Consider the following 23,735-nt stretch of genomic DNA (forward strand, 5'->3'; position numbering starts at 1 on the left):
TCCCTTAAAAAAAGGGATAACTTGGCAGCTATGTATATAATGGTAAGGGTTGGATGAGTTTAGTTAATTGCATTAGGTTCCATTGAAATCTGTCAAACCTCAGTTCAGCTAACTTAAGCCCCAGTCCAGCAATTATGATACTATTTTATTTCTTTAAAGCTTATAATGAAACCTTTGAGACTTTCCCCAGTTTTAAATAAATACCATAGAAGCTGGATCTGACCTGGATTTAAATGCCTATATGTACAATGAATTAAGTGTAGTTTTGGAAGTTAAGCATTAACAAGTCTGGAATACTGCACACATGCAGTAGAAGCTGCAGAATACCTATTTATCTGAAATAAATTGCCCCTGAAAGAGCTGACTGTGTGTGTGTCTGACCATTTTTGGAATTACTCTGCGGCAGTGCTATAAAACTTTGTTTCCCAGTCTGCTAAATTGTTCTGCAGACTGTCTGCTTCCAGTAATATGGAGTCTTTGCACGTATTCAGATACAAGTGCCATAGCTGGTTCATCTCCTTATTGACGTCAGGATTGCTAGAACTGCTGCCACCTCCACATGAGTAATTAAGCAAACATTTGTGAATGTCAGAATAGGAAAGGGTGCAGTTTTAAAATATTGCAACTAAAGCAGAGGAGGAAACAAATGCATCTTTCAAATAATTTAAACTTGTTCATTGTACTGTCAGTTTAATAAAAGGAGCACAGGATGCTTTGGAGATTCCTTGTAAACTTTCAAATATTATCCAGCCATTTTAAGAAATTGAAAAGTGCCTTTAGTACTTCTCATTGTGCATGTAAGTTACAAGAGAGAGGGCTTTTTCTTGTGATTCATGCTCAGTTCTTTATATGATTGTCTTACATCCCAAAATGAATACATTGGGCACTTTTGGCACAAACTTTTTAAAAGCTTGTAGTTTATCATGACAACATCATATAGAGCAAACCATTGGGCATAGTTTTCTTCTTATGCAGTTTTAGTATAAGCAGCTGCTTGGTGCACTAATAGCCCCTGTATTTCCGTGAATGAAATGTTGGACTAAGATGGGGAAGATTCACTTTCAAGTTGACATTAAATGATGGACTTGCTGACTCGCCTTTTGACAAGTTGCTAGTTCTTCTGTTCTTCATTTGTAAAATGGGTCTCAGAGCTTCTTTGTGTTCAATACACAATGTAGTATTTAGATGAGGAAAAATTAAAAATGGCTTTTATCATTAACTTGCACAAATAGACTGTCTGTTGTTATAAAAGGACTACAAAAATGATTACCTCTCTGTCCCCATCAAAGTTATACAATATGGAACTGTATTGTCATTTGAACCAAAAAAGGCTCTTTCAGTTTTCACTGGGGTGAAGTACCATGTGTCAGTGCTTTATGTGTTACATTTCTGAAGCAAGAAGCAGAAGTATGAGTGATATTTCACCTGCTATTGGAAACCCAATTGTCATTGGAATATATTGACATCAGGCAGGTGCCCCCACAGCTCTCTTTTCAGTGCCTGCTAAAAACATTTTTGTTTAGGCAGGTCTACCCTGACATGTAGAATATTGATGTGTTTGGGGCTTATTGCTGATGTTATTTCATTTAATATTTTAAGTAGTTGTTTTTTAACAGGGTTTCCTGATAATTTTATTGTTTTATTCTCTATGTAAACTGCTCTAAAGTCTTTTTTTTACAATTAAGCAATGTGTAAATTTTATGAAATAACTAAAATGATATAAGCTGATATAACTTTTACTGTATTGGAAAACAGCACATTGTGTTTCAAAGGCCTTAATTTCACAATGGAAACGTTTTGCCAAATCACCATCATTGGTATACAGGTGCTCACATTGCTAATGTCTTCCTGTTATTTTTCACCAATGCAATAGGTTTCTGTAGCGGGATCAACAACTGGAAGAGGATCTCCCTCTGTAACTGTAGTGCAATTGCCTTCTGGTCAAACAGTCCATGTGCAGGGAGTGATTCAAGCAACTCAGCCTTCAGTTATTCAGTCACCACAGTTGCAATCTGTTCAGGTTAGTTGCATCTCTCTTAACGTTCCTGCAGGCTTTACTTAACCTTTTCTTGGCATCCTTGACTTCTAATTTTTGCTCTAGCAGTGGAGAGAATAACTTCATTGTATTTAATACCAAGGATAGGCTGCCGTTTGACTAATCTTCTGCCATCAGGAGAATATAAAGATGATACTTCTGTCTGCTTCTTTAAAGAGATTACTTCAAACCAGAGCACGTAGGCTTGTACCTTATACATACATAAAGATTGTCTTATTGTTATGCCCATGTGCTGCTGGGTTTTTTTTTCTTTTTCTGTGTGGATAATCTAACAATATTGGATAATCTGCATATCACCAGTTGTGACATACCGGCATATGCTATGAAAAAATCATGCATAGATGTGATATTTAGAATTCTGTATATATTGTTTCTTTTACCTTTTTTTTTTTTTAAAAAAACCCAACCAGCAACATGCTTCTAGCTCTCATAGTAGTGTGGAGGGGTGTGTGTCACATGGCAGTGAGTGTGGCTAAAGGAAAAAGTGGATGGGGCAACATATGTAACTCTTACTTTTCTGCAGTAATCTAGGTATATTGCAGCCACACAAACTTCTATATTCATGGTTTCTATATTCATGCCTACACAAACACACTTCCATTTTCTATATTCATGCCTACACAAACACACTTCCACCCATAGCTCAGTCAGTAGAGCATGAGACTCTTAATCTAAGGATTCTGGGTTTGAGCCCCACATTGGGCAAAAAAATTCCTGCATTGCATAGGGTTGGACCCTCATGGTCCCTTCAACTCTGCAATTCTATGATTCTAAGCAGGAGGCATTATCACAATTCAGGGACAAATTTGATCCAGGTAAAAGCCCTTGAGGAGGGTATGAAGCAGGATTGGTGAGGGCTGTGGCCATGGGTGAGGAGTGTGGCCTGGGCATTGTCCCAAGGGCCAAAATGTCGGACCTGAGGTTACCCACACCTGTCCTGGCATTAAAGCATAAAGAATTAAACACACATACAGTTACAGTGCCCTCCCCACAACAGATCTTAGCATATTAATGTTAGGTGCCAAATGCCATTTGAACTGTGTGCTCAAGTACAAGGAGTGGGGCAGCACTAAAAATTCAAGGATCCCAACATACTCAAGGAGGGCTGCTGTATTCAAATGAAATTTTAGATACAAAAATTGAAATTGTGGGAATGAGGCTACAAATGAGGTGTGTAAGTGAGAATAGTGAGGAAGGTGGAAGAGAGATGATGAGAAAGGAGATACTGTACAGGAATTCTGAAGAAAGGGGAGCAGGGCACAGTGACTGTAAAGTTATTATTGTCATGTCACTTATTTCCCTCCTTTATTTATTTATTTATTTATGGAAATATTTATATGCAACTATACCACAAAGATAGGGGACCCAGGTGGCGCTGTGGGTTAAACCACTGAGCATACGGCTTGCTGATTAGAAGGTCAGCGGTTCGAATCCCTGTGACAGGGTGAGCTCCTGTTGCTCGGTCCCAGCTCTTGCCAACCTAGCAGTTCGAAAGCACCTCAAAATGCAAGTAGATAAATAGGAACCGCTACAGCGGGAAGGTAAACGGCGTTTCTGTGTGCTGCTCTGGTTCGCCAGAAGTGGCTTTGTCATGCTGGCCACATGACCCGGAAGCTATACGCCGGCTCCCTCGGCCAATAATGCGAGATGAGCGTGCAACCCCAGAGTCGGTCACGACTGGACCTAATGGTCAGGGGTCCCTTTACCTTTATACCACAAAGATATATCAAAGCTGTCCACAACTAAAAACAACAACCACCACCACCATACAATAAAAGCACAAAAGTTAAAAACAAGGACCAGTAAACTATTGCAATGGATGTTTTTTGAATTGCCTGCATAGGCCTGACGGAATAGAACAGATTTCAGTGGGCATTTAAAAGCTGGCATCTGCTGAATCCCTATTGGCAGAGTATTCCACAGGACTGGGATGTTAACACTAAAGGCTTGGTTTCTCGTTATTGTCAATTGACCCTCACCAACTTGAGGAGTGTTCATACTTTCATTTCTGCCTCATCTATTTTCTAAGCCCTCCCTCCTTTTGCCATTGATTTCTGGCAAAACATATTTGGTGACTTCTTTTGCCAGCGCCCTAGCTCAGCCAGCTGACAACACCTCTGCCACAAAATAATATTTCCCTTTGCTTTTCTTGAAGTTTTATGTTCTAGTTCCTTGTCACTTTCTGCATCCACTCAGAGTATGTGAGTGTGTATAAATTTGAAATATTTATAAACTGTGAAACATGACAAATTACCATAGAGCAATAACAATAAAAACACAGCAACTACAAACAGATAAAATGCTTCTCTAAAAAGAAAATTACAATACCATTTGTGAGTCAACTCATCCTTCTGGTGAAGCCTGTGGAAATTTTAACATCTGACAAAATGTGTACAATGTCGGAGCCTGTCTAACTCAGGTGGACAGTGTGTTCCACAAGGCAGGTGCCACTGTCCTGAAGGACCCCATCTGAGGTCCCCATCTGAGTTGTCTTGAAATCCATCTGTGGCGTGTGTGGCATCACAAAGAGGGCCCCATAGATGCAGCAGTGATAGGGCAGGTATATAGAGGGTAAGTCAGAGATCCTGATCCTAACTTGTTTTGGGCTTTATACAGTAACAGTAAAACCTTAAAACTGACCTAGCAGCATACTGGCAGTTAGTGTAGTTTCTTCAGCACTGGTGTTACCTTCGTAGTTTCTGGACCAAATGTAAGGGCAGCCACAAAAGAGCACATTTCAAAACTATCCAATTGTAAAGTACTCCCAGCAACCACAGTCACTTAAGCCTCCAGTGAAAATGATGGATTGAGTACTCCTAGATAGATTATACCTGTTCTTGCATTTACCTTTTAAGCTCTCTGCCATTATGCTCTGTGTTTCTCTCTCTCTCCAGCTACATCCCTGCAAGCTGTTCTGCTCCTAGCCCCCTTTTGTTCCTCTCACCCACTCTGCTGTTATTTCTCTCTGTGTTCTGTGAAAGTAAATAGGTGCCCCCAACTAATCAGTGTTGCTTTGCTCTCATAGCAGGAATGGGGAAGTCATTCTCAGGTTAGAGAACTGTGTATTTGTGGGGACCACAGGGTTTGCAGCCATGATCTTGCCTCGGAAGCCAAGATGATCAAGATTTTGCATATGCTGTTAGGGGCATTGCTAGGTACTTAAAATAATCAGGATATAGGCTCATGAAACAAAATTTGCAGATGCTAATATATAAATAGATAGAAGCAAGTATGGTATCCAACACTCCTGTTCTGCTAATGGAAGAGACATGCACTAGAGGAACAGAACTTTTAATTCCTCTACTCAGCAGTCTCCCCCTTTCCCACCCTCAGAATAGGCACTGGAGAGCTGGGGGACACACTGGAGAAAATTTGGAGATCACACTGGGGGGAAGAAAGGAGACAGATCTGGCACTGTGTCGGCAAAACACCTCTGGCACTGCTTTGGATGTGACCCAGTAATAATAAGTGATTGGGGATATGACCAGCACAGTGATTTGAAGTATGTCCAGCAGCTCTGCAAGCAAGGTTAAAAAAAAGTTGTTTGTTTGGTGTGTTTTTTTTAAAAAATAGGGGTAGTGTGGGTAGGGAATCAAAGATCCAGTGCAAAACACCTGAGGCTTCAGCCCGCTGGGCCACCCCCTATCAATAGCCTTACCATTAGATGCTGGTGCTGCTGTCTTTAATTTACAAAGCATAGTTAAATTTTCAAAGCAGTTTTATGACAGTCCTGTGCGATGGATCACTGGTAGTAAAGTCTCCTCTACAAATCTGGATTCCATGCTGCAAGTTAACTCTTCTAAGTCGACTCTTAAGAAGGTTAATTTTTAAAATGTTCATATTTTAGGTAGCATCAGCTACAAGTGCAGATGAATCAACAGAGTCTGAGGCTGTCATTGATTCTCAGAAACGGAGGGAGATACTTTCAAGGAGGCCTTCATATCGGTAAGCTATAATTTGGTGTTGTAACAATTGCTGCCTTTCGGTTAAAATGAGACACTCATTTCATGGGCCAGCTGCTTTTAAATGTATATGTATTTTTACTTGTGTCAGAAAAATTCTGAATGAACTTTCTTCTGATGCACCCGGTGTCACTAAGATTGAAGAAGGAAAGCCAGAGGAAGAAGGAGCGCCCTCTGGCATCCCTGCCATGGCAGTGCCAACGAGCCTTTATCAGACTAGCACCGGGCAGTACAGTATGTATTCCATAACATCAAACAAGATATTTAGCTTTCGTTCTTAAAACCAAAATGTAAATTGCAAACCTAGTAAACTAGATCTATTGTGGAGAGTGGGGGGAATTTCAAGAAAAAGTCTCAATTAAAACCCAAGTGAAATCCATGTTTACATCAATAAAGATCTCTTATAATTTACAGTAATAATCTGATAAGCAAAAGTTAAATTTTGCTTACTTTATTCCATTCTATTTCTTCAAATGTTATTCTCCTTAATGTATGTTGCTTCAAATCCATGTATTTCATTATATAACTGGAAGCTAGGGTACACAAGGAAGTTTGTACAATTTTCTTCCATAAATACAGTCCTTAAGATAAAAAGAAATGCAACTTTTGCAATCTTTTTTATGAGTTTAGAATTAGACTTCAGTGCACTGGGAACTAATCCTGCACTAAGTATCCTTGACGTAAAGGAGGACACACTCCAAATCCTAATAATTGTGCAAAAGTTGTTCCCACTAGATTGAGCCCTTTGGGGATTTTGTGTAGAATCTAGTTTTTACTGTTCTGCTTTGGAGTGCAGAGTCCAACAACTTGGCATTGACTGGAGTTGTACATGGTGACAGATAAAACTTCAATAAGCATATTTTCCATGTAAAGTATGAGCAGAGTTGAAATATCTGTGATGGAGAACTTATTTAAAAGGTTGTTTTGTCATGTTTGAGAATGGAACATTTAACTTTGCATCACATTGTTCCTGTTCTGACACCTAAAATCTATATCCTATAATCTAGCATTTTGTTACGAAAACTGTAACAGGTCTTGTAAGGAGGAGTTAACAGCTGGTTCTTATTCTTTTCTCTTTTTAACATTCAAATATAATTTATGCAGCTGCTTTGTACTGTCTTCTGTTGTACAAGATTTCACTGAACAAAGTTGTCTCTGCACAGCAAAGCATCCCTTGAGGCAATACAAAGTTGACTTAGATTGGAGTTGGGGAATGTGTTACTACATTTTTAGTTCCCATAATCCCTGATCATTCACCATGCTGGCTTGGGCAGATAAGTGTTGGAGTCCAAATATATCTGAAGGGCTACAAGTGACCCTTTCCTGAGTTAGACTGTATCCAAATTACAAAAGTGGTGGTACACACTGGATCAGTGGTTCCTAAACCTCTGATAGCTGAGTCACCCTTATTTTCTTCTAAATCAACACAGGAGGCATACTACACTATATATATATATGAAAGAGAGAAAATCATAGCTGTCAAGTTCTCCCTTTTTTAAGGGAAATTCCCTTATGCTGAATAGGCTTCCTCACGAGAAAAGGGAAAAATTGACAGCTATGGAGAAAATAGCGTAACCAGGATTAGAGAATTGCAGAGGTGAAATGGGAGGCCTTTTCTGAGGACAGGTAATTCTGTTCTCTGTCTGTATCAGGTGAAATCACTTGCTCCTGATGCAAAGACTCAACAGTGTTGCCTGCATTTGTAGAAGAAGACTGACTGGAAAGCAGTGGTTGCAGAGCCTCAAAAGAGCTCTTCATTATTAATTTCTTATGGCACACTACTAGTTCTTTTAAGATGCACTAACCTGCTCTGGTCCATGGGGTCACGAAGAGTCGGACACGACTAAACAACAACAACGTGTCCCAACACACAGTTTAGGAATGGCTGGATTAGAGCTGTTCCAAAGACTCTTGTTTCCGTTGGTTAATACCATTATTGCTTTTGTTAAGTTGCTATAGCCCAAGGTGGAGCAATCCAGATCTCTAACCAGGCATCTGACGGCGTTCAGGGGTTGCAGACATTAACAATGACAAATTCAGGAGCTCCTCAGCCCGGTGCTACAATTGTACAATATGCAGCCCAAACAGCTGATGGCACACAACAGTTCTTTGTACCTGGGAGTCAAGTTGTTGTCCAAGGTATGCTTTCATTTTATATTTGCTTTTAAATGGCATTTGTATCTCTCTATTTGTTTTTAACTCTTAATAGATTTTTCAACAGAAAAGTGGGCTCTAAGTAGCCAGCAAATAACAAACAAAAACAGAAAAAGACCCTCTCCCTTTAACAGAATACAACTACAAAATGACAGAGTTCAGGTAAAATACTTAATGATGAGCTTCCAAACATGAAAATAAAGTTTTAACAGTCAATACAGTAAAATATGCACTATATGCAAATATATGTGTTTCGTGGCCAATTCATCTAAGGAGAAGAGCATGGTTTGATTAACTTTAATCATTGCAAGAAACAAATTGAAGCAGTGTACTTGGATTCTTTGTGTACATGGATTCTTGGATAAATGGATGATACAGTAACTTAGTCTGCAATGTTGAGGTGGGTGCAATGTATTTCTGCATATAATTTGATCAATGTTGGCCTTTTCACTGTGTGAGTGGCTCCTGCACGACAGGAGGTACTGCATTGGAAAGGCTTATTTTTGTTCCTTTTCAACACCAGGGTTGTTTCTGTGGTCATTTGGATGCTATGCCAGGGATTGACTTGTCCCCTTTATCATCCTCTTTTTGCTTTGAAAAAGTCTCTTGCACTTTACTCTTGGCCCTTCCTCTAATAGACATGAAAGAAGGGTTTGTTTTAATGTAGATGGTAGAACAGTTGGTAACTTCAGTTCAAGTACCACTTTTAAAAGTCAAGAGTCTGCAAAATTCAAGCTCTCTTTAGAGGTTGGCAAACTTGCATATAACTTAATGCTCTGTGGAGAAGTAGGTTCTTATGCCTCCTTGCCTTGGATGTAATGTGTTGAGATGAAGCATGAACTCTGTATATGTAATACACAGAGGTCTGATAATCTATGGTCCTTACCAGGCAAAATGAGAGGAGAGATTTGCAAGTTGTTGTTGTTGTTGTTGTTGTTGTTGTTGTTGTTTCGATTTTGTTACAAGCACGTAGCATATCAATTTTGTTAAATAAATAAACAAGCCACAAGTGTTTTAGGCACATACTCTTCAGCTGCACATTGTGCCCAGCTTATGGTGGCAAGGGAACATTCTGACATGCTGTACTACTGTGTGTTGCTTATGTACACTGGATGATGTGTGAATAGGAATTAGATTAAATGCATCGTAGTCTTAGAGAAAACGATAAACTGCAAGATGATCCTAAGATGTCAGTGTGAAGCCACAATGAAGCAGAGTATTTTATTATTATTTTATTTTATTATTATTAAGTAATTAAATCTCTATACCGCCTTTCGTCTGAGGATCACAGGGTGGTTTACAATATAAACATGGAAAAAATACATAACATAATAACAAACAAAAACAACCCCCTTCCAGCTTAAAAGGCCATAGATTGTTTAACTAGCCAAAGGCCTGGGATGAGAGGAATGTTTTTATCTGGTGCCTAAAGATATATAATGAAGGTGCCAGGTAAACCGTTGTATTCAAAAGTGGTAATCTCATTTAATTCTAATCTCATTTAGTTACGGTACCTGTTTCCCCAAAGAAAATGGCTCAGGCTACAGCTACCTCGATTGACATGTCACAATAAACCAGTGTTGCTGGGTAATTATGATAAAAAAATTCCTTCAGTAGCACCTTAAAGACCAACTAAGTTTTTATTTTGGTATGAGCTTTCGTGTGCATGCACACTTCTGTGCATGCACACGAAAGCTCATACCAAAAGAAGCTCATACCAAAGAAGTGTGCATGCACACGAAAGCTCATACCAAAATAAAAACTTAGTTGGTCTTTAAGGTGCTACTGAAGGAATTTTTTTATTTTTATTTTACTTCGACCCAGACCAACACGGCTACCTACCTGTAACCAGAACTATGGGTAATTATGGTTTGCTAAGAGAGGGAAGCGTGCTGTTGAACACCGTCAAATTACACCCACTTCTCTCCTTCCCTGATGTGAGTAGGATAAACAAACCAGGAAGCCAACAATTAAGACTGACTTCCTGTAACATCCAAATCCAGGATTGTGGCTTGCTCCCTAACTAGCCAGTACTCATAAACCAATAGTTTTAGTCTGGTTAGCAATACTGGCTTGGTAGGAAGGAAGAAACAATGATCTGAGGTCCAGACCTCATGGAAAGCTGAGCTTAATTATGATGTCCTGGTTTGTTTATCCCACCAGGGGAGGAGGAGTGAAGTAGGAGCCATCAGACAATAAGTCATGTTTGCAATAAACCATGATAAGCAGCCACTTTGTGAACACTGCCTGGAAAGCTGCTACAATAATGAAAAGAGATTGCTAACTTCTCTTGTGCACAGAATAAACCAGGCCTGTTGAGCAAAATAGGAAGGAGGTTGAGAGAAAGGATATGAGGATTTCTGAAAATACACCTGGGTGGACATTTACACAACAAAGCAAAGGCACCTCTTACATTAACTTCAGCACTAGAGTACTTCCCTTTTGCACTCTTGTGTTCCCTCTTCACTGACATGGAAACTAAGCCGGGGGGGGGGGGGGGGACAGACTTCAGCCTCAATGGAACCACCGGTAATTTGATTTTTTCTATAACCTCCAGATCTACCAACCAGAGCCAGATCAGAATGATGGCACAGGGGGACTTCTGCACATTTAGAATTGCTGCTCAGCCAAGGCATTTGTTCTCACTGATGTTGCCAGTGCTTTCTCACGCAAATCCAATGCTGCTTTCCCCACAAGCTTTCTTCATTTCAGCAAGCTAATCGTGTGAGAGAGAGCCTTCTAGTTGTTGCTAGTACTAACCCTCTGGGAGTCTAAAGCTCCTGCTGTTCCACTGAAAATCACCCAGAGATTTACCTGTAGATCCCAATCTTTCTTCTGCCCAGTGCCACCCTGCACTAAAGCACTTCTGTTCCTTTGCCGCTGCTTCTGTTCCATGCCGAGGACCGAAATGTGCATGATACTTTTATAGCAGCAACCATATACATTTGGTGACTCCTGTGATTGCACTCCATTGTCATCACACCAGAGGCTGAATGGAACTGTGGTTCCAAAAACTGCATATCAGAGCCTCTTAGTCCAAGTAGTTTATATACAAGTAGTTATTACCCCGTAACATTCTGCAATGGAGTCCCTATAATAGTTGTTGATCTTGATGCTGGAAAGAATCTATGTACAGAAATGGTAGAGCAGGCATCCCCAACCAACACAGCAATTGGCAAGTGTTTCTTACAGTCATAATTATATAGTCAATATAGGGCGGCACAGAGTTAACTTTTTTAATGGTGGTGTGCCTCGTGATTTTTTTCATGGAACAAGTGTGTCTTGGCCCAAAAAAGGTTGAGAAACACTGTTCTAGCCTCTGTCACTAGCCAGGTGACTTAGGACCAACTGGGAGGCTGCTTCCCCTGTCTCCCAGGTAGAAAATTAGGACAAAATGGAGACCAACCTGACTCTTTCCACTGGCTAATGAATAAGCAGTTGTCCTAATGCTTCCTCTCCTCTCCTCTCCTCTCCTCTCCTCTTCTCTTCCCTCCCCTTTTCCCTTTTGTATCACATCTATTAGACTCTGAGTAGGGGCTGTTTCATCTTTTAATATATGTATAGTGCTTGGAGAAATGTAGGCGTTTTAGTAAATGTTAAGGTGGCGCTGTGGGTTAAACCACAGAGTCTAGGGCTTGCTGATCAGAAGGTCGGCGGTTCGAATCCCCGCAACGGGGTGAGCTCCCGTTGCTCGGTCCCAGCTCCTGCCCACCTAGCAGTTCGAAAGCACATCAAAGTGCAAGTAGATAAATAGGGACCGCTCCGGCGGGAAGGTAAACGGCGTTTCCGTGCGCTGCTTTGGTTCGCCAGAAGCAGCTTTGTCATGCTGGCCACATGACCCGGAAGCTGTCTGTGGACAAACGCCGGCTCCCTCAGCCTATAGAGCGAGATGAGTGCCGCAACCCCAGAGTCGGACACGACTGGACCTGATGGTCAGGGGCCCCTTTACCTTTAAGTCGTCATCATCATGAAGCAGTAGGGCTCCTCTTATGGTGTCTTGACAGAATTCAACATGGTACAAAACAGTTCTACCCTGACTTGCCAGCTTTTAATTCCTACAGATACTGAATTGCATTGTTGTTTAAAGTACACTTTTCAAAACCTTTATTTTGAAAAGCGTTGGCACCAAAATAACATCTGCCCTCGCTGCAGATGCGTCTATGGAGCCTGATTTATAGCCAGCTCTCTGGATCTGTGCCTGCCTTTGTATTGCGGGGAGAGCGAAGCTAGGCTACATAAAAAGTCTGAAGTGATTGTTTGTTAGCAAAGGTTTTCCCTGGGCTCCTGTTTCAACGAGCTGTTCCAGTGAGAAAGCACATTAATGACGGGGTAGGCTAGTGAGGTCATTATGATGTCAGTGCTGGAGCTTGTAATCCTGCACATGCTTGCTTGTTTGGAACATTTCATGTTCTGCTGGTGGCAGAGGAGAAGCCTTTGAGCAGACGCTGGCCATGGCTGTAACCAGAGACGAAACCGGTAGGCAATTTTGTAAGCTTCTTTTTCAAAAGGGGAAATTGGGGCTGTAGTCCTGCTCACAGCTGGGCTGCTGAAATCCCATGGAATCTGTGGGATTTAGGCAGACAAATTGCAAGTGGGGGGAATTGTTGGCTAGAACACCCAGCGACAGCGTTGCTGGTCTAGAGCACTTAGTTACCAAGCACTTTAAAAATATATATATTATAGACTCCTGGAAGCTGTCATTAACATTTCTTTAGCTGAAGCAGCATTTTAGTTAGTTAGACCGATGGGTGCTCTTTCAGTTTTTGTGCTGATTTTCCTTGCTAACGTGAGCTTTGAAGCAATCCTTTGATTTAAGCAGTGAGATCAAGGAACTTGTCCCCCTTGGTGCTTTTTTAGAATAATTAAACAGCTTGGAGTATATGGAAGATTGCTTCTACAGCGTTTAGTTGTGTGGACCGTGCTCACTTCAGCCATGTAATCGGTCTTCCAACTCTGACAGGTAATAAAGAGCAGAAATGAAATCGGAGTGACCCGTGTGGGTGCTCCAGCAATGCTTTTGGCTTCACGATTTAGTTTTTTTGCGCCTCCTCCACTCGAAAAGCTGCCTGTTCCACAACAGAGTTCAGCAGGCTGACGTCAGATAGATTTCCTGGAATCGTGTTTCAGCGGGGCTGGAAAAGTTAAACTCCACAAACAACAAACACATTGACGTCAGCTGCGAGTCATGCTGTGATTTAGTCAGTTCCTTTCTGCTTCAACCAGTGCTGCCACCGCTGCTGGCATGTTTGTTACAGCGTTAATTCAGTAGCCTTCGTGCTGTCTCTGGAGCTAAGTAAGCCTGGCTTGTGTGTCTCTTGTTTGTTGCTAATCCAACGGGATATTTTCTTTTTAAATAATAGTAATAAAAGACCTCAGGCTCACACGAGCAAAAGGACCAGGAGCAGTGCAGCAGACTTGAGTAAAGTTTATAATCCTTGTGATAAAGGTTGCTAGCCGTGTGGGGAGGGGAATGTGGGTGAAACTCAGATTTCTGCATTATGTAGTGTGCCTGGGTTCTGCTTGCCAGTACTGAGTGGCAGTTTAAAAATATACAGTATATATATTTGTGGTGGGAATCAGGAGTGGACTGATCATTCCTTGCAGGTACAGTTTTTGTATGTACCATAGGATATTTGGTTATTTTATGAATTATGGTTTAGTTATTAAATGAAACCTGGATTCACTCCCCCTTCCCCAGTTCAATTTATATAGCAAAAAAACCCCAGTAACAGCTATAAACATTGCAGATAGCCATATTGATGGGGTGGGGGCAGAGATCCAGAAGACACAGTTGAGTAAAAAAAAAATTATTAGGGCCAAGTAAAATGTTTCAGAGTTAATGCAGAAGTTTTGGGGTTCTGAATAATTATTCTGGATGTTAAAATTACAAAAAGGAGTCGGGGGGGCATGGGGTGGATGGGAGAGCAAGTTTGGCATAATGGACAAGACCAGAGTTCTCCAGTTTGTATCAGTCTTGAGATGGAGTTCTGTAAGCAAAGCTTGATTGAATGATACCATGCATTGTACAAAATAGGTTCCAGGTTGCAGTAAGGGTAAAGGGAAACAATGACACAATGGCTGTTGTGCTTTTCTCAAACTGAACTTGGCAAAAGCTGAACCTTGTAAACATGTTGGGGATTTATTTATTTATTTCATAAAAGTTATAAACTGCTTGATTGCAACAACAACAACAACAACAACAACAACAACAACCCTCAATGCAGCTCACATAAAACCAGAATACCATCTGTTTACTTTTGCATTTTTGCATGCTGTTTTAAAGTCACTTTTATCACACAGGAATTTAAAATGTTAATGGTCAGTAGTGTAAAAACTTCATAATATGGTGGGGGGAAGGAGCAGAGGAAGAATGATATCACTGACTGGAACTTTAATCCCTGCCTGTGTAAAGCTACCAGATTGCAGCCTGATAAATTTAATAAATAATAATAATTCCAGCAGCTGACATTCACATACTTATTGCTGATATTTGTAAGGCATCTAATGCAATACTTTACAAATGGCAACAAAAACAGACCCCCACACCAGGAAATGTAAGTAGGAGCAAAAAAACCATAGGGTGAATGAAAGAGATTCCCCGCCCCCCTCTGAAATGCTTTTCTTATGACCATACGAAGAGACAGCACATCTAAATGTTCAGTCTCTATGTCCCTGAAATTCCCTAAAGAAGGACTAGCAGGGTAAGACCCTCATTGGAATATTATCTCTTTTATCTATCCTACTGCTTTTTGCTCCTACTTCCCCATACTTTACAAAGAATAATATTGGACATTGCTTGGTAGTGGTCACCATGACAACAGATTCAATAGATAATAATTGCAGAATTTATCTGGCTGCCATTGGCATTTGTTCTGTTAAAGGACAGAAGGAAGAAAATGTACTTTTTTATATTTACTTGCATTTAGCTATTAACTACGTTTAGCAAAAGCGAGATAGAGCCCATGCAAATCTGCCAGTTGGCAGCCCATCCCAGTTTCTGTGATCATTGGCTTCGAGAGATCAAGAGAGCATGTCTGGACAGACCTAGGCTGACCTGAGGCTCTTCCTTCCTACATGTGAAGAGTTGAAGGCCCTGTTAAAATTCTGTTTAAAAATCCCTGTATTTTCTGGAGTTACTGATTGCTGCTACGGTACCTCTCAAAATAGTCCTGCAAAATGTGTGACCCGCCAGGCTGAAAATGGCCTCCAACAGCTATATATACCGTAGTGGCCTGCCAGGGCTTGAGGAACTTGGTTGCCCATTAATTAGGTAACTTAGTTGGTAGAGCATGAGACTCTTAATCTTAGGATCGTGGGTTCGAGACCCATGTTGAACAAAAGATTCCTTCAGTTGCAGGGGGTTGTACCACAATATAACCCTTGTGGTCCCTTCCAACTCTACAATTCTATTGTTTCTCTTACGATTGTTTTTATTTATTTGTATTTATAGAAATATTTATATACCACTATTCATAAAAAATACCAGAGTGGTTTACAGCAATTTTTGTCACATCTATATTAAGTCACATCTAGAGTATGGTACAGGCATCCCCAAACTTCGGCCCTCCAGGTGTTTTGGACTACAATCCCCATAATCCCCTGATCACTGGTCCTGTTAGCTAGGGATCATGGGAGTTGTAGGCCAAAACATCTGGAGGGCCGCAGTTTGGGGATGCCTGGTATAGTATAAAGTCCCAACACTGTCACAGAGATGGAGAAATGTCTCCTAGCTGCTAAGGAGAGGGCTTTTTCAGTGGTACGATGCCTTCTTCAGAAAAGCTCACCTCACATCTACATTGTGGTCTTGTCCATCCCAGGTGTCTACCTTTTTATTTTCCTGGGCATCTTAGTTTTTGATTGTTTGTGTTTTATAAGAAAATGTCTCTGTAGTGCTTTTTAAACCTTTGAACATTTCTGTGTTGCTTATTTTCTCTACAGTAAACAATGCACTTTTTGTTCTGTCTGCACTTGAATAGATGGAGAACATTCTCATCTGGATCTTATTTAATTTATCTATTAGAGCATTTTTAGGCTGCCCATCATCCACAGATTTCAGGGTGGATTGCGTAACTTTAAAATAACACCACCACCACATCCATATTAAATAAATAAAGATCAGGTAAAAATACCAAGTTAAAACTACCAAAATGAACCTCAGCAGCAGACTAATATTCCTAAACTGCTTGGGCAAAAAAGCAGATCTTAGCCAGGTGCTGAAATGTCAAAACTTTGGTGCCTGGGGGAAGGCATTCCGTAACTGGGGCGCCAACACTGAGAAGGCCCTATCTGTGACACTGCAGTGGTGGGACAATGGGAGAGCTTGCTCCCTACCCCCCCACCCCAAATCTAAGGAACTGGTCACAGCATGTGAATTATGTTTTTCCTGGTATTCGAAACCAACGGTTTAGATCATGGAACTGTGTGACATTTCTTTTGTGTCATTTTCTTCTTTTGTTGCAGCTGCTACAGGTGACATGCCAACTTACCAGATCCGAACTCCAACCACAGCCTTACCTCAAGGGGTAGTCATGGCAGCATCCCCAGGAACGTTGCATAGCCCACAGCAGCTCGCAGAAGAAGCAACACGTAAAAGAGAGCTAAGGCTCATGAAAAATAGGTATTGCTATTTCAAGAAAAAGTAATGAGTTGAATTTACTTTAAAGAGCTGATGACAGGAAAGATGGGGGTGGTAAATCAGTATAGTTGCTAAGGAACATTTTCCCAAAGATAAAATTGGCCAGTGGGTTCTTTCACGTAATTTACTGGGGAGAAGAGGGCAATGCCTTCTCTCTTTATTGCTGAAGACCTTTGCCCTGGCATTTAAAGTGCCGTTGAATACTATACAGTTGCATTACTGAATCTTTGTGGCTTTTAAAGCAGGATTCCTCAATCTAGTGCCCCCCAGATGTTTGGCCTACAACTTCCATCAGCTCTAGCAAGCATGGTCACGCTGGCTGGGGATCGTGAGAGTTGTAGTCCAACAAATTTGGAGGACCCCAGGTTGAGAAAAGCTGCTTTAGAACAACTGTTGTCCAAGGACCAAACAGCCGAAATTCCACCACTTCATGTGGTAACGGATTTGAAACAGGCTGTGGCTGCTGCTGCTACATGAAAAGGGATGCCAGTTTGGGACTAGAGTCAGCCTAGTCTGTGCAGGTTTCTAAGTTCACCAACCTGGCGACTTTCCAAATAGAATAGAAACACAATTCCTTCACTTGCTATGGGGATATAAATGGCAACAAACCACCTGAAATTCCTTATGAGATCATGGAAAGCTTAGATTACCTTTGCTTTATAGTTCATGAGGGGAGATAGGAGGTTAAAGTGAAGTGAGGTTATTGAATTTATATATTGCTCCCTGCTGAAGAAGTCCTGAACCGATTTACAACCAAGTAAAATATAAAATAACAGGATTGTATGAACGCGGGGAGAGCATTCCATAAACAAGGGGCTACTACAGAGAAGGCCCGTTCTGTCTTTGCCACCCTCTGGACCTCCCTCGGAGGTGGCACACACTGGTGGCTTTTGGCAATGCATATTATTGAGTGTTTTGTAGAGTTCTCCCCCTGAAGAGAAAATATTATATTCAGTATTTTCATATATTATACAACTATATATGGTATAGATGTGGTGAGAGGTTATATTTATGCATTTCTCTAATTGCCTGTGTTTGGGATATGAATTTGAGGCAGGCAATTTCAATGTAGCATCTGCTTCTATAAAGGAAGGGTGGAAGTGTTTTGCTTAATTTTTAGGGGGCATTCTGTTAACTTCCCAACAGCTGATTTCGTGTCTGTTACAGGAAAACAAATTTGCTGTGGGATGTCTCCCCTGCCCCTCCCCTTTTTGTGGTGGTGGTCAGCTTATTTGTGCTATTTGTGTGTCTTGTTTTTGGTGTCAGTGCATGACCTCTGATATTAATGTCTGCTGTTGGCATGCGCTTTGTAGGAAAAAGTCGTCTCAATTGTAACTAACCCTGCCATTGCTCACTGCATCCATGGTATTGCTTTTTCTCATGCCCTTTGTCTTAAATTGCTCATCCATAAAAATTCATGCCTTAGATTCCAGATGTTTGCGCTCTCTTTTTCTCTTTCATTCTCTTACCCGGTTTAGCCTTGTGTCCGCCATCAGTAACACATGTGCAACACGCACCAGTTTTTCTTAACATGTACTTTCTTCTATATAAATAAATAACTAGTAGGATCCCAGCCTGTGTGTGCAGATGATTCTAGGGGAAAATCTTGCCCACCCCCATGTGCAAGCAGAAGTGAGTTAACACAAGCTGAGGAGTTGATGGCATAGCTAAAAGCTTCTCACTGTTGCTTGTTTGGGCTTATTTACAATATTTATATAATGCTTTTCATCAACAAAAAAGTTCTCAGAGCTGTTCACATAGTACAAGGTGGCTTTCAAACATGCTTCTGTTAAGCTGTTTTGAGTCTCAGAGGAGGAGAGAAGACACTTCAGATTGTTAACCGAGTGCCCAAAACAGTATGAAAAAATGTGCCCATAACAGCAAATCCAAGATGGAAGGTTCCCATATTCACCTAAAGAAGAGCTGGATCTTGTTGTATACACCATCAATGGAAGGGATGAACTTTCCCTTCCTTTGTAAAGAGCATAACATGTTTGTTTAAATGCTGTTCCTGTCATTTAGCCATAGCTGGTATAGTAAAGTGGCTTATAATTTGAACTGTAGCTAGTAAAGCTCCAGTTGGTCTGCTCAGCCATGAACTTACTAGGGAGTCAGGCAAGCCATGCTCTTTCAGTACAGTGAGTTGCGGGTAGGGCTAAGATGCAGCATATCACACTGTGTGTTGGACACTCTTAAGAGATAAGCTATAATAGTTATTTTAAAACTTAAGATCCGAAGTGCAAACCATAGCCATTTGTGTCCCTTTTCAAGCCTTTATAACTGATTTGACCTTTTGCCCAAAACAGGATTTTGGGGGGCAAAATTTCAGTCTGGTATCTAGACTTCAGTCTGAAGAGAAAGCATGACATTGATCTTTGCAGACAGTTTAGTTGATAACATTTTGGCAGACGTAGGCTTTGATGCTTCAGCTACCTGTTTATGCATGTGATTATGGCGAATTATGGAAACAGATGAGGTGGGATGTTTGTCAGTCCTGTGCTTTTTTGTTCTAATGCGAGTTTTGATGTAGCGAGCGGTGCTTTGTTAACATCTGAATAGACTGCTGTCCACCCATCTGTGTTGCAATTTTCTCACACTGAATATGCTACGTTGACGCTGCTCCTGTGTTTATCATCAAGCTTCTTCCGCTGCTCTGCATTGTCTGTAGAATTGGTGGTGTGATTGTTGTACAGTTTACCAATTTGGCACTTGCTGATTTCAGCATTTCTGGTGCTGAAGGTTCTTTTTTTATCCAGGTTGTCATTGTGCTGTGCCTTTTCCTATAGTAGTCATTTGCCTTGTGTTGGTTCCAGGGAAGCTGCTCGTGAGTGTCGCAGGAAGAAGAAGGAGTATGTCAAATGTCTTGAAAATCGCGTGGCTGTGCTTGAGAACCAAAACAAGACTCTCATTGAGGAACTCAAGGCCCTCAAAGATCTTTATTGCCATAAAGCAGAGTAACTGGCATTGGGCAATGGACCTTTTTTTTTTTTGGCTAAGAATGCTAATCAAGGCATGAGATGAAGCAATTCTACAGATTGCCATGTGGCCCTTGAGGAAGGGACAGTGTGTTGCCCTTGCAATCCCAGTTGTCCTTAGGTGTTTTTTGAAGAGTTGTTCTAAATTTTGGAAAGCATAATGGTGTCCATATTATATTGACCATCATCACTGCGTTTCCCTGTCCCCTCCCTGTTCCTGCCACTCCAGAAGCATGCCAAAAAGTGTTTTTGTTTGCCTTTTTTACTTCTGCTTTTTTTAGGGAGGCTGCAAAAGAATGTCGACGGCGGAAGAAAGAATATGTGAAATGTCTGGAGAGTCGTGTTGCGATGTTAGAAGTTCAAAACAAGAAACTTATAGAAGAGCTAGAAACCTTAAAAGACATTTGCTCTTCCAAGACAGACTAGTATCAATATTGAAACTGTGAACTGGCTACAGCATGTACAGATGCTTCTGCAGGCAATGTCTAGTCAACAAGAATTATGACTTTTCCTTTGTATCATTTGTCTTCTACTCCAACCTCTAACATTCCTGAAACGCTGCATTTTTGTAGATTCTTAATTGAAACTTCAGGTGTCTTTCTGATCCAGAAAGAGTCAAATGGTTAAGGCAGTGTCTGTTCCATCTTTTCAAAATGCAACAAGTGTAAGAGCTGTTCCTCTGCCCAATCTTTGCATTAATTACTTTAAATGTATAATTGAGGTTGTTCCCACTTGCACCAGTATTTTAAAGTGATCAAAGATAATGCATCCAACACAATAAAATGAAAACCACCCTAAGTATCTCAGGAAAGAGTTATATATATATATAAGTATAAATAAATAAATAAATAAATAAATAAATAAAGGTATGTTGTAATGACATACATGTATTAGAATACTAGTTTACAAATGAATTTATGGCATATTTTTATATTCATCACTTTGTGAAGAAAGTATTGTATTGCTGTCACTGAGTGCCATGGTTGAAACTAGTTTTTAAATAGAACCATGTTGGTTAAACTTTGTAGTGTTTGGTGTTTATTTGAACATCTGGCCCAGCTAAGAAATTTTAAAATTTATGCTGCATGTTATGAAGTAATTTTAGCAGACATATTTACGGTGTGTCTTATATTTCATAAGCCACCTCCAGAATTGTAATGCAGGGATTTAAAATCTGCTCATGCATGGGCCCACTATTTGCACAAAGACTACTTGTAAATAATACTGGCGTTGGTATTTTTAAAGGTCTGTGTCATACCAATGATTCCCTTGTCATCATCTTCCAGGCTAAGCAATCTTTTTTAAAGGGTATTTCACACAACGTGCACAACCATGGTTGGTCAGCTCTACTCGGTGGCTGTTGCCTGTCAAAATCTTATTAAAATGCCCAAAGTGGGAGGGGATTTTTACTATTTGAAATGTGCTGTGGATGTAAACCACATTTGCTGAAGGTGATTTATTTCTTGTCCATCTAATCAATAGAAGTACAAAGTGTTTCTCTCCACTGCCATCCTCCGTGCCCCCTTCATTTGGCTATATTGCTTTGCAGTTGTGTGACGCTTCTCTCTCTCTCTTGTGTTTCCTCATGGCCTCCATTCCCACACCTGCTTAGCTGAAGCAGTGTTTCCTGCTGATGTGGAGTTCTTTAACGAGAAAGCACATACAGACATCGAGCAACTCTTCAGGAACTGTGTACACACCACACATTTAAAGCACATTTACTCCCCACCCCCCCAAAACAGAATCTTAAGAACTTTGACTTGTTGAGGGTGCTGGAGATTGTAATTCTATGAGGGGTAAGCTACAGTTTATCCAGATATGCTTTAAACATGAGGTGTGTTTGCAGCCACAATTGCTGTCACAAACAGGAGCTGGGGGTGTGGGGGATTTCCTTTTGCATGAACATAGCTGTGCTTCCTTTCCCTGTGATAGCATCCTTGGGCAACCGGATAGAGTAAAATCACAAAAGACTTTGCAAACAAATATTTTGAAAAAAGAATACTGGAACAGATTCATTCCAAGCACTTTTTTAGATGATGAACTGTGGATATGTCCTGTAATTAAAATGAATTGAAGTTTATTCTTCTGTTTTTTTTAAAATGAAATAAAAACAGTAAACAACAAGTACCAATTCTGCCATTTTGATGATGGATCTGCTAGAAGAAATTCTTCTAGTTGGCTGCCATTTGCTTTTCAGAAGATAGTGGAAAATAGATATCTGGAGCACTTCTCAAGACTTCAGCTCCTCACATTTGGCAAAAAAAAGAAAAGAAAAGACCTGTTTCTCAGTTCTTTTAAAGTATATTTGAAGTGCAATAAATATGTCATGGTGAGGTAGGTGCTTGTTGCTTCCACTTAACAAATGGTAAACTTGAAGCTGAGAAATTGCAGCGTGTACAGGCCTAGTCAATGGAAACTTGGAAGGAGACCCTGGAACTCCTGTCTTTTGCAAACAGGTTATTCAGACAGCTCGGTCCCAGCTCCTGCCAACCTAGCAGTTTGAAAGCACGTCAAAGTGCAAGTAGATAAATAGGTACCGCTACAGCGGGAAGGTAAATGGTGTTTCCGTGTGCTGCTCTGGTTCGCCAGAAGCGGCTTTGTCGTGCTGGCCACATGACCTGGAAGCTGTATGCCGGCTCCCTCGGCCAATAACACGAGATGAGCACCGCAACCCCAAAGTCGGTCACAACTGGACCTAATGGTCAGGGGTCCCTTTACCTTTACCTTTATTTAGACAGCTACTACAGGTTGCTTCAAAGCAGAAGGGCTTGGTAAATGTTTTATGTGCCATAGAATCATAGAACTGTAGAGCTGGAAGGGACCCTGAGGATCATCTAGTCCAATCCCCTCCAAAGCAGGGATATGCAGTTTTCCCATATGGGATTGAACCTGCAACCTTGGCATTATCAGCACCATACTCTAACCAACTGAGCTATTCGTGGAGTTAACTGGCCAGCAGCAAATTGTTGGTACATGTAGTTGTTCTAGAGGTTTATTGGAAGGAATGCCTTAATATTTCAAGTTCACAGCTCTACCCAGACAAAACAACAGGCAAGGGATGTGGCAGTTAACCTTCAATAAAATAAAGCACACACTGTTGTTAGAGAAGAACAAAATACTTGCTTAGAAATAGGGTACTAAAGATGTAATGAATATGTAATTCTTGAAAAAGCTTATAGAATTGGTCTGTAGCTTTTGTTACGGTCTCAGTAAGATTGATAATGATATTCATAGTAAATAATAAAGGATTTTGTCTGTTTCCACACTATTTTTACCTACAGTTTTACTAACAGGTGCTCCTAGAGGTCAGACGTCTTACATTTTAGTAAAAGCACACGCGAGGAGGATTCCAATTGTTCCCCGTTTTTATAGAAATGTTTGTCCCCATGTGTGCTCTGTCCTTTAACCTCCTCTAGCCTCCCACTGATCCTGTGAGGTAAGTCATTTTTTCCCTGGTTTTGTTTTACTGAGAAACATCACCAGCTGCGAGTTGGTAACTTATCCCAAAGCCATCTGATTTCAGTCTAATGTTCTAAAAGCTACGTTTAATTTGATTTCACCAGTGAGAGGAAGTAGGTCTTTCCTGTACAGGTGACTGCTTGATTCTGGTTCAGAAGCTGCCGGGTCTGTCCTCATCAGCATTCTGTTGTAGCAGGATTGCAGCTCCTAGTGTATAGGGTTTTGATCCTGGGTGTTTCCTATTCATTCCCAACATGTTCTTGCCATTGCACATCACACATCTTTGGTCACCGATGACTAACACAGCTGCTGGCACTAGGAAATATGACTCATGCAGATTTAACAGAGAGGGCTCTAAATCAGGTTAACTGCATCTTGAAGTCTCTTTAAAATCGGTGGCAACAACAAGGGAAAGGAAATGCTGTTACCCACTGAGGCTTTTCCTGCCCTTTTAATGACTGCTGATTGTGTTTGATGTGGGTAGCTCAACACAA

General features: G+C 40.8%; 1 protein-coding gene across 7 annotated transcripts in view; it reads left to right on the top strand.

Moving 5' to 3' along the window:
• CREM (cAMP responsive element modulator) overlaps positions 1–23,050 on the top strand; it is a 32,985-nt gene extending 9,935 nt beyond the window's left edge. For 2 of the 7 annotated variants that reach the window (XM_035129410.3, XM_035129412.3), the window contains 6 exons: positions 1,874–2,020; positions 5,904–6,001; positions 6,110–6,252; positions 7,969–8,157; positions 16,633–16,789; positions 19,621–23,050. In XM_035129410.3, coding sequence (XP_034985301.1) covers positions 1,874–2,020; positions 5,904–6,001; positions 6,110–6,252; positions 7,969–8,157; positions 16,633–16,789; positions 19,621–19,765 — 879 coding nt within the window. In that variant the 3' untranslated portion in view covers positions 19,766–23,050. Of the gene's footprint in view, positions 1–1,873; positions 2,021–5,903; positions 6,002–6,109; positions 6,253–7,968; positions 8,158–12,399; positions 12,661–13,302; positions 13,592–16,632; positions 16,790–19,620 lie in introns of those variants that run through there. The other 5 variants (XM_035129409.3, XM_035129413.3, XM_088653484.1 and 2 more) reach the window with 5 other exon arrangements.
• The last annotated feature ends 685 nt before the right edge of the window (positions 23,051–23,735 follow it).

Source organism: Zootoca vivipara, chromosome 11 (genome assembly GCF_965207765.1).
Source record: "Zootoca vivipara chromosome 11, rZooViv2.hap1.1, whole genome shotgun sequence".
NCBI classification, from domain to species: domain Eukaryota; kingdom Metazoa; phylum Chordata; class Lepidosauria; order Squamata; family Lacertidae; genus Zootoca; species Zootoca vivipara.